Source organism: Bufo gargarizans, chromosome 4 (assembly GCF_014858855.1).
Source record: "Bufo gargarizans isolate SCDJY-AF-19 chromosome 4, ASM1485885v1, whole genome shotgun sequence".
NCBI classification, from domain to species: Eukaryota; Metazoa; Chordata; class Amphibia; order Anura; family Bufonidae; genus Bufo; species Bufo gargarizans.
The window spans coordinates 283,362,221-283,374,280 of record NC_058083.1 but is presented as its reverse complement, the minus strand read 5'-3'; the positions used below and the strand labels follow the sequence as shown (position 1 = coordinate 283,374,280).

The window sequence follows — 12,060 nt, the reverse complement described above, 5'->3', positions numbered from 1 at the left end:
TATACGACTACACTAAGGGAAATAAAAAACAAAAATTGCTTGGTCACTGTGTCCCCAAACCAGGCTGGTCACTAAGGGGTGAAGAAAGACGATGACGTTACCTAATTTGGTCACTGTGCTCCGTGACATTTACACAGCCTTCATCCATCCCTTAGATGTGAATGTAAATCTCCAGAAGTGGCAGAGATTTGTCACCAAACCTTATCACTTTTCATACACTTGTTACTTGTCACAACGAGAGGCCCTTCTGCTCTGGGTGGCTTTTTACAAAGAGCACATTCCCAAATAGGATAATGGAGAATGCACTGAATGCGTGCCAGAAATAGAGAGATGACCTGCAGATACGCAGGGACCCTAGGAAACATTGCTTCTTGGCTAAGGTTACAGGCGCGCTCTGGAGCACGTCGGGGATGGGCAGGAATTTCTAGTCTGCAATCGATTTAGGTATATTGCTATACAGGATCATTTCTATAGATCTGTTAATAAGACTGATTTTCCCTCCAGAAGTTTTTCATTCAGTGGTTTGAAGCAGTACCGTTACCAACATGGACACTTGATTAATTACACTATTACCACCGCTGATGGTGTTAACCATTTATGTGAGCAGGGTGCTTGTTACAGACTAGCCATTGCTATGAGCAGCATTGATTGGTCATGTAAGCAATAGTTTAGCTGCAGGGATACATATTTACATATTAGGGAAACTAAATGAAGCCGGGCCTTTGGTTAACCCTTTCTACACTGAGGTTTTTTCCATTTTTGCGTTTTTGTTTTTTGCGCCCCCTGCCTTCTTAGAGCCATAACTTTTTTATTTTTCCCTTCACTTAGCTGTTTTTTGCAGGACAAAGTTGTACTTTCCAATGTCACCATTTAATATTGCATATGATATAGTGGGGAGCAGGAAAAAATTTCCAAATGGGGTGGAATTGGGGAAAAAAGCAATTCTGCCACAGTTCTACAGGTTTTCCCAGGGACCGGGGGGAAGGGGGTGGTGGTTCTGGGGCGGGGCTTAGGGTGTAGGCGGGGCTTTGGGGGTGCTAGTCGGACCTGACTGATTCACGCGCATAACAAAACACAAGGTGCATATTAAAATATATAACACTATATAACTACTATATAAACTGACTAGGGTCTCTGCTGCACCTGGTCTCTGCTGCACCTGGTCTCTGCTACACTGGTCTCTGCTGCACTGGTCTCTGCTGCATTGTACTGTATTTTTCGCCTTTTAAGACGCACCTAGGTTTTAGAGTAGAACAATAATAAAAAATATTTTTCATTACACCTCAGGTCAGACTAGAAATTAGACCCCCAATGTTAATCAGACCTCAGATCAAACCCCCAATGGCTCAGATCCAACCCCCAAGCTTTAGCCATCTATCAGCCCCCATGTCAGCCATAAGCCCCTTATGTCAGCCATCACCCCCCTATGTCAGCCATCAGCCCCTTATGTCAGCCATCAGCCCGTTATGTCAGCCATCAGTCCCTTATGTCAGCCATCAGCTCCCAGCCCCCCATGTCAGCCATCAGCCCCTTATGTGAGCCATCAGCCCCCCATGTCAGCCATCAGCCCCTTATGTCAGCCATCAGCCCCCCATGTCAGCCATCAGCCCCCCATGTCAGCCATCAGCCCCTTATGTCAGCCATCAGCCCATTATGTCAGCCGTCAGCCATCAGCCCCTTATGTCAGCCATCAGCCCCCCCATGTCATTGCTCAGGTACAGTAAGAAAAATAGGGTTGTGATCAGACCAGGTTATAAGTCCAATGGACCCTTCATGGATTCTAGCAAACAAATAGCTATTTATGAAGAAATGATTGATTATGAAAATGAGTTGTATGAGGAAAGAATAAAGGTATGGGCCAGATTTATCATTAGCTCAAGTCAAAATAATGGAGTGAAAAAATCGCAACTGCTAAAACTGCGCAAAAATTTGCAAATTTCTATTGGCTCTGCACTATGCTCGCCAGTTTTCTGGGTGTGTTTTCTTATGTTAATTAATCTCTAGACAGATTTCCTAATGCGACAATTTTAAAAGTCGCTAAAAATTGCACAATTTCACTCCAGTGAGGACCATGCTTATCTTATGCGACTTTTTAATAGAACATGCGACTTTTTCGTAAAGACGTGCAACTTTTGTAAAGCCACTTACTGAAGGATAAACTGCTACCATCAAACCACATTCATCACAGTATTAAAGGACCATTAATAAATCTGACTTAGCCAAAAGAGACTTTGGACATATGTAAAAGTGGATTGAGATGTAAGTGTAATGATAAATCTGGCCCAAAGTCTCTCTTACCAGGATGGAGATAATGCCAAACTTCATTAAGACGTTCTTTGAGTAACTGAGAGGGGCTTTGTGTATTGAATCCTAGGATAGTGGAGCAACGCAGTTCAGGAAAGGGAAGATGGTAGGGTTAGTCTCAGTAATCACTATATCGTCCCTTTGAATATTGGCAAAAAAAAACTGAGAGGCTTGGATAAAAAGGATTTTTTTTTTTCATTGGGTGCATATACCGTAAATTAACTTGAGTGTAGGTTTGATTATTAATAATGAAAATAATAATTATATATCAGCCTAGAGCAGGGATGCTCAACCTGCGGCCCTCCAGCTGTTGCAGAACTACAACTCCCAGCATGCCTGGACAGCCTACAGCTATTAGGGCATGCTGGGAATTGTAGTTTTGCAACAGCTGGAGGGCCGCAGGTTGAGCATCCCTGGCTTAGAGGGTCAGTCCAGTATTGCTGCATCGAAAAGGATAGGGTGATCTTTATAGCAATTCAAATTCTACTAATGTCTCCAAATGTTCTAAAAAATATATTAAAGTACCTGTTTCGCTGATGCTGTTCTCTGTGACGCTGGTTACAGACTGTAGTGGTGACGTGCAGATAGATGCCATGTGACTGCTGCAGCCATTCCCTGTGTATTCCACTGCCAAATATCTGCTCGCCACTGTTGACATCACCGTCACTGTGCTTGTCACCAATACAGTCTGTAAACAGATAGCGGGAGAAGGACTTGACCAGACGCGCAGAGAATGGCACCATAAAAGAGGTGAGTATGTGGGAGAAGGTGGGGAATCTCTTTTGATAAAAAAGGGTTTTCCTGTACAACTTAGTCTAACAGTTTTTTAAACCTTTTGAAAAGAAAGATCTGAGGCCTAGTCTATTCTATTTAGATCTTCTACTGAAATATTATTTGTGGATAACACTGAAAAAAACCTCATAATTCTGCAATTTTTTGGGGTTTTGTTTTTACGGTGTCCACTGTAAGTTATAAATGACATGACAATCCTATTCTGCAGGTCAGTATTATGGCGATACCAAATTTATATAATATCTATTATGTTTTACTACTTCTAATAAAATAAAAGCCTTCTCCCTCTGCCTAACCCCTCAAATACCGCGGTCGCTATTGATTGTGGCATCAAAGGGGTTAAATGACTACGATCGGTGTCATCTCCAATCCAGGTCTCTGCTAGCAGCTGTTTTCTCTATTGTACAGCTGAAACTCGCCATTTATGGAGCTTGTGAGCCCACTTCAAACATCCCCCTAATGCATGTATGTGATTTTGCTTTAAGGAGTTAATAGAAATCTGGTAAGCCTAGGTTTCCTGGTACTTTAGGGAATGAGTCTGACTAAGGACTCCTGAAATTTTAGACTAGAGTTGAGCGAAGCGAGCTTCAGATGCTTAATCAGAAGTCACTTTGTTCAAAACTTCGGAATAATACTGTACGGAGATTTGTCTCCGTACAGTATTAGAATGTATGGGCTCTAATGAGTCAAAGTTAGTTATTCACAAAGTTGCATGTGACTTCGTTTAATAACTTCGGTAGTTGATTTTTTAAGTGGAAAACCACTTTAAAACTTGAAACGGAACTCGGCTTGTACCTCAGAACCGAAGCCGAGTTTTCCACTTTAAAAATCAACTACTTAATTAATCAATGAAGTCACGAGTGACTGCCTGCATAACTAACTTCGGCTCATCGGAGCCCATACATTCTAATACTGTACGGAGACTAATCTCCGTACAGTATTATTCCACAGTTTTGAATGAAGCGACTTTGGATTAAGCATCTGAAGCTCGCTTCGCTCAACTCTAATTTAGACCCCTAAATATGAACTGTAAACCCTTTAAGGGCATGTTCATATGTTGAATAAAAAAGCCAATGTCTATTTCAATAAAAGAAATCTGAGACTATAACCTGCACGTGTGAATTAACCTCATTGTTATTACTAGGGGTTCATAGCAGGCATTAATTCTAGCGCATGGACAGGCAAAGAGGCACCAAATTTATTAAGAACCATTCGTCGTTAAAGGGGTTGTGTCTCTTCCGCATACAGAGAAAGTTAAAGGGGTTATCCAATTCCAAGTTCAAGAAAAAAAAACACATGTGCCAGGCCCCTCACTGGTAATATACTCACCCCGCTCCTGGTACTCGCACCGCCGTTGCTGCTTCTTCCTGTACACGGATGAAAACATCCAGTGTCGGGGAAGGGGGGAGCAGCCAATGGCAGGCGGGGACAGGGACGAGCCTCCCTAGCATTGCGGGTGACACTAGGGAGGCTCGTCCCTGTCCCCACCTGCCATTGGCTGCTCCCCCCGGACACTGGATGTTTTCATCCATGTGCAGGTAGAAGCAGCAACGGCGATTCAGGGACCAGGAGCGGGGTGAGTATATTACAGGTGAGGGGCCCGGCACATGTGGGGGGGTTCTTGAAATTGGATAACCCCTTTAATACAATGCATTTACTAATATATTGTGATTGTTCATATTGGCTCCTGATTAGTTTTTCAGCCGCATTATACGCAGCTTTAATTTGTGCTATTCATAACCCATCCCTAATGTAGCCTTATGGTGTCAGCAGCCATGTGATGACTAGAGATGTGGCATTTCAGTGTGATAATCGATATCTTATCAATTTTACAGAATACGTGTGACAGTTGATGGAGAGTTTCTTCATTATATTTTTCCACTTCAGTTTTTGGATTCTCCAGAATGGGACTCTCTGAGACCTTCTGAAGAGGGTGTTTTTCAGGTAAGACGTGTTTTGTCAAACCGTAGCTGATTTATGCCTATTAACAATAAATGGGAGTTTATTGTTTTATCAGTGAGGATTTCATGTTATTTAACAGATTTATGTGGACTGAGAAATAGATATATCTAAAATAGAGGGAGCTTTGATCTACTGTACATTGGCTTCTACTGAGGAATTGCATGCTGACAAATTCCTCCTCCCAGGAGCTGTCACCGTGTAGCAGGGAGTTCATGAGCTGAAGACATTTAGGTCCCAACATTTAACTTTGCAGAGATTAGTTCATGGCTAGGACCACATGGCTTTATCACTTAAAGGTACTCATACACAGGTACTTTATCACTTAAAGGTACTCATACGCGTTTGGTGCGAATCCATCATGGATCTGCACAAACGCATCCGTTTTGTCAGACGGACACCAAAATGCTGCAAGCTGCGTTCTGCTGTCCACCTCCAAAGCAGAATGGAGGCGGAACGGAGCCAAACTGATGCATTCTGAGCGGATCCTTATCCATTCAGAATGCATTAAGGGCAAAACTGATCCGTTTTAGACCACTTGTGAGATCCCTGAATGGATCTCACAAACGGAAACCAAAACGCCAGTGTGAAAGTAGCCTAAATCTAAAGTTGCTCAGCATGGACAATTTCAAACAAAACAAATGATCGTTTTAGGCTACTTTTATACTTGTGGTAGCAGGGTCCGGCAGGCTGTTCCGGCGGGGGAACAGCCTGCCGTATCGGTGCTAGCTGTAGCCCACGTGCTGCTGGAAGTCCGCTCTGGCCCCATTCACTATAATGGGGGTGGGCTGGAGGTCCAGCAGCAGCACGGCAAATATGCCGAGAGGCGGCCAAACAAAAATTAAAGCAGGCTGCTGTTTTTGTCCAGCTGACTCTCTGCTTGTTTGCTGCATCTGGATATCCAGCCCGCACCCCATTATAGTGAATGGGTCTGGAGCGGACTTCCGGTGGCACGGTGGGCTAGCGTTAGCACGGATCCGGCAGGCTGTTCCCACGCCGGAACAGCCTGCCAGACCCTGCTGCCGCAAGTGTGAAAGTAGCCTTAGCCTATCAATGACAGACCATCATTGTCTGAAATTTTAGTTCGAAAGCCTGAAGAAAGGTCTTTCATTTAAAGAAAGATTGTTTGTGAACAAAAGATCTTTCTTTGACGAAATGTTGCCAGAAAGATCTTTCATTCATCGCCGAGGTTCATTGACCATGTGTGGCCAATTGAACAACAGTAATGGCCAATATGGACTAAAATATGTCTCATCAAAGTGATCATTTACAAGGCAATCGTTTGCTCAGAATACTTCTTTCTAATGTGTATGGCGACCTTAAAGGGAATCAGTCACCACAATCTTGGAGTATTTGCTGAAATACATAAGTAGCACCGCAGATAAGGAGTCCAGATTGCCATTTTTTATCTTCTTACTGTCCCCAGTTCCCCTGCTGTTGGCATTTAAATATGTGCTAAAATACATTTTCAGGACTGCTGTATATGTGCACATGAGTCCTCTCTATTAAGTTTGCACAACACAGCAGTCTGGACTGTGTATTTCAGCTCAGCTTTCAGTGCTGACAGCGGGGGAAGGGGGGCAGTAAGGAAATAAAAGATGGCGATCTGATGGCCTTATGTGTAGTACTTATGTGTAGCCATTGTCCAGAATTGTGGTGACAGATTCTATTTAAAGGGGTTGGCCCATCTCACACATTGCTATGTTATGCCACCAATGTCTGATAGGTGGGACCCACACCTTTCTCTAGAATAGAGCCTGCCCTCATTTCTGTTGAACTGCGGAAAATAGCCAAGCCATTTCTGTCAGCCCTATAGAAGTGAATGGAGCAGTGGCTGCACTTGCATGCTGTGCTTCGCATTCATTTTATGGGACTTCATAAAATAGCCGAGCATGCAGCTCAGTTATTTTCGGTACTCCCTTCGAAATTAATCGAGGGAGGCCATGCATGCACAGTCTGCTCTCCTTCACTCTGTGGGCTCCGTTCTAGAGATAGGTGCTTGTCCCATCGTTGGGACCGGAACTGTCACAGTCCCTCCCATGACAGAGGTGAGAAGATCTAAGAGACTGGCGGGTATGTGACAGTCTCCCTGTTTTCAGTGTTGTTGTTTTGTAATGACCACACCTCTTGTCAGGTGCAGCTTGTGGTCATTACTGAGGCTCTATTTAGTTCTGACTCACACTGCTTACCATGCGGTTGATATTTCCTGCTGGAGTTGGTTGAGCTGGTGTGTTGTTCCTTTGGATCTCCTGCTCCTCCATTCTTATTTTAGCTAAGTGCATTTTGCTTTGCATTTTGTTGTTCATTTGTGTGTGTTGTTGTCTAGGCCTCAGGGAAACGCTGGTTCCTTCATCTGGGGAGGAACCAGTAGTCTCATTCCCTGCCACCACTCCTAGGGACTTCCAGAGTCTCCAGGGCTAAGGTTCCAGTGTATGAGTATTTCCACCTTCAGGGTCTATTCATACTGACAGGAGTCAGGGAGAGGTCTAGGGATTCCTAGGAGGTTACCATCCCTCTCCCTTAGCTTTGAGGCCTAGACTCCGGTCTATTCCTTCTGTGTGTTATCTGGTGTTATCTCCTCCCCATTACCCGTGACAGGAACCTATCAGACATTGGTGGCAAATCCTAGCGATATGCCACCAATGTGCAAGATGGCCCATCCTCTTTAAGTCACGTGCTATTGCTTTAAGGTAAAATTGCAGTGCAGTAATTCTCTATGGGGGAAACAACAGGGGCTCTTGAGACTATCGCAAAATATCTGACAAGCTATAAAAAAATGTCAATCAGGTTGACATTTTCTGGTCAGTCTTTATGTGTCCACACTTGTGTCTGAGAATTGTTGTAATGCTGGATTTAATGCTGTTTTTCAGGTAACACTTACTGCAGAAACCAAGTGCAAGTACATTACATGGAGGAGAAAAAAACTCTACTTACTATTTGCAAAACACCGCTTCATCTCGAGATTTTTCTCAATGTTGATAAGGGGAGATATCGCAGACAAGCTCTATGCATTGAATGAAAAGGTGTTTGTGGACAGTGGATTTCGATTTGACATACGGCTTCCAAACTTTTATCACATGTCCTTGCCTGAACAGGCCCACTCTGGTGCCCCCATCATTCGTGTTCAGGACTTTTCCACAAGGAGAAAAGCAGCAAAGAGGCCAAACCATTCTTCAACTTAGTCAATATTTATCAATTGTGCAAAGCATAAGTGCCACTTACTGCATTCATCAAAGGCAGTAGTTCCTTCATATTCAGGTTTTATAATGCTCAGTGTCTACTGGTTTCTTCACAATGCCTTCTAATAGTTGCCATTTTCATAAACAAAAGGCATTGCAAACACCCCTAGTATTATCTTAAGGGTAAATCAGGCATTTTGTAAGATTACAACCTCAATCCCCGTATCCAGTATAAATATGTAGTAGACATGTGATGCATCTTCCAGTCGACTTCCAATTTAATAGAATGCATGTAGAACAGTTGATGTTCTTGTCATGCATCCTGTACCCTGGTCCCTTGAATCTTGTCTTTTTTTTCTATAGCACAAGCTACAGAGATGAGAGTTATTTATTTCTGACAGCCGACGATTACTGGGAACTTCTCCAACAACCAGACTGTAAATACAATCAACAGTTTTGTAAGGGATTCCACTAGAAATTTCTAACATTACTTAATCATGAGTCAAGAAAACCTGTATTCATAATAAAGACTTTTTTCATTTAGTTGTAATGTCTTTATTCTTTCCGGTGATTGCTCTTCCTCTTGTTCCTACATGTCACGCAGACACAAATTATAGCCATGATTATTCTGCGTATGGTATGCTAAAGCTGGAAGCAAGTGTTGCCTTCCCTTCATTGTTTACCTGCTCGCCTTGAACATCATAGCGGCGAGCAGGTGTAATTACAAGTTGTCCCATTCACTTCTATGGGATGGCTTGTAATTACACTGAGGGGAAGGCTGAGCTGGCATGGAGCGCAGCCTTATCTTCAACGGGGTGCTGATCTGATATTGATGACCTATCCTGAGGATAGGTCATCAATATTAAAATCCCAGAAAACCCCTTTAATCTCCAAGGCTTTCCCTGAACTTTATGAAAGAACTGTACGCCGAAGCGCATGCAGGAATACACCATGTGGGAAACCAACTACAGCGCATAACTTACACAGCTAGAACTCTAGATATCGTAAGCTTCCAGCAAGCAGGTCGAGTGAAGCTGAGTACCGGGTGGGATTCCACCGGCACCAGCTAAACGACAAATCACCTAACAGTGAGTAACAAACTAATTGACTCATCAATCTAACAGACAGCAACAAGTCAGACTAACATACTCACTCTCCATGATGTGCAATATAAAACATTAACCGCAGCACCAATTGTATGAACTAATAACTTCTCAACTACTTACCATCACTTGCCATTTACTTACCTTTGTGGATAAACTATTAACCATTTAATCATCTACCAATTTGTGGTATATACATGAACTTGAGCGGTAGATATGCAGATGAATCGCCAAAAACTAACAAAGTTGTATACACTCACCTAAAGAATTATTGGAACACCATACTAATACGGTGTTGGACCCCCTTTTGCCTTCAGAACTGCCTTAATTCTACATGGCATTGATTCAACAAGGTGCTGATAGCATTTTTTAGAAATGTTGGCCCATATTGATAGGATAGCATCTTGCAGTTGATGGAGATTTGAGGGATGCACATCCAGGGCACGAAGCTCCCGTTCTACCACATCCCAAAGATGCTCTATTGGGTTGAGATCTGGTGACTGTGGAGGCCATTTTAGTACAGTGAACTCATTGTCATGTTCAAGAAACCAATTTGAAATGATTCGAGCTTTGTGACATGGTGCATTATCCTGCTGGAAGTAGCCATCAGAGGATGGGTACATGGTGGTCATGAAGGGATGGACATGGCCAGAAACAATGCTCAGGTAGCCCGTGGCATTTAAACGATGGCCAGTTGGCACTAAGGGGCCTAAAGTGTGCCCAGAAAACATCCCCCACACCATTACACCACCACCACCACCAGCCTGCACAGTGGTAACAAGGCATGATGGATACATGTTCTCATTCTGTTTACGCCAAATTCGGACTCTACCATTTGAATGTCTCAACAGAAATCGAGACTCACCAGACCAGGCAACATTTTTCCAGTCTTCAACAGTCCAATTTTGGTGAGCTTGTGCAAGATTGTAGCCTCTTTTTCCTATTTGTAGTGGAGATGAGTGGTACCCGGTGGGGTCTTCTGCTGTTGTAGCCCACCTTTCTTTCCCATTCTGACATTCAGTTTGGAGTTCAGGAGATTGTCTTGACCAGGACCACATCCCTACATGCATTGAAGCAACTGCCGTGTGATTGGTTGACTAGATAATCGCATTAATGAGAAATAGATCAGGTGTTCCTAATAATTCTTTAGGTGAGTGTATATACAGTTAACTGAACTATATCATACTAAGCTCGAATTCTGATTTTTATATTTTTATTATATGTTTTTTTTTTTTTATATATTTTACTCATATTTCTAACTATATTGTATTATTTGGGTAATTTAAGTTTGGGATTTTAGTTGATAATATATATAACCTATGTATTAGAATAAATGTGGATTTTATCTAATTATCTGTGTTGGACCAGATGTTGAGTGCCTGCCTACTGTACCTATAAAAAACCTTTTTGCGCTTCTAATGACTGGGAGAGTCACTTCAGTCAGAGCACCAATTCCACGGCAATAAAAAAGGAGAGCCGCTATAAATGTTTTTTTCACAGCAATTGTCTGCAGTCTCCATTACCACAGTCTGTCCTCTCTGTACTTCATGTCTCCTCATGAACTAAATTCCCCAGATATTCAGCTAAAGTTCTTATCAGTTGTATTCAGGATCATAATCCTTGACAAGCAGAGCAGAGAGGAGGATGGGGCAGCTCTTTATCTCAGTGTTGTGAAGAAACTTGTCCTGCTGTGTGATTAGGACAGGTTTTGTGTGCACTAATAGGAGGGCGGCCATTTTATTTCTCCTAATGATTTCTCCCTAGGCAAAATGAGCCATAATAACTAATGAAAGGTATTGGGAATATATTTATAATAAAGTAATATTTAAGTATATTTATTGTCTTCATTCCCGGAGAACCCCTTTAAAAAGATAATTAATCTAAAAAACTAAAGTGGTTTGAATTAGTTCTGTATGGAAAACTGCAAACACTGGTATTACTGTACACAATATAATTTAAAGAGTTTTCCAGGAGTAGAATATTGATGCCCTATCTTTAGGATAGGTCATCAATATCTGATCTGTGGGGGTCCGACTTCTGTAAGGAGGTCGCAGTGCTCACTGGAGTGCCACAGCCTCTTTTAACAATTGTTCAGTGGCGGAGCCAGAGATGAACTCCCCCACCCATTCAAATATTGATAACCCTGAGGATAGGTCATCAATATTCTACTCTCGAAAAATCCCTTTAACATTATATTAAAAACTGATATTTGAGGAATTCCCTTATATTAAACATCTCATATTCCATCTGTAAACTGTCCTCTTGGCAGTTTAAAATAATCATAGGGACACTTGGAATTTGGTGCAGATCACGTTCCTCTCTGTCCTGCTCTAGAAAACAAATACGATATCTCTACCTGCAGGTAGCTTTATTCAGCATTAAAAATGGAGTTTAGTTTCTTCTTTTTTTGTAGTTTGGAGCTGGAGATATGTGAAGGTGAGTATAGTACAAACACAGTCAGGATTATTAATGTGTGGCTTCTAAACATTATGAATTATTAACACTCAATTCCTGTGTGATTGGATAGTATAATGAATACAGAGGTAATGGCTAGAACCACTCATATACAGCACAAGCTTTCTTTTGTATGTAATTCTGTAATATTTGATCATGACTGTTAAGAACCATTATCGCTGACTTTCAAGGATTTCTACAGCACAGCGTTTTAGCTCTGTTAAATTAAACATATGCTATGGCTTACACAAATCTGTGGTACTCTGAAA

The 12,060-nt window shown here is 42.2% G+C and overlaps 1 protein-coding gene across 2 annotated transcripts in view; it reads left to right on the top strand.

The window, feature by feature from the left end:
* The window catches only part of POPDC3 (popeye domain containing 3), a 55,205-nt gene extending 46,428 nt beyond the window's left edge, over positions 1-8,777 (top strand). For both annotated transcript variants that reach the window (XM_044290682.1, XM_044290683.1), the window contains exons 3-4: positions 4,932-5,040; positions 7,926-8,777. In XM_044290682.1, coding sequence (XP_044146617.1) covers positions 4,932-5,040; positions 7,926-8,237 — 421 coding nt within the window. In that variant the 3' untranslated portion in view covers positions 8,238-8,777. The remainder of the gene's footprint in view (positions 1-4,931; positions 5,041-7,925) is intronic.
* The last annotated feature ends 3,283 nt before the right edge of the window (positions 8,778-12,060 follow it).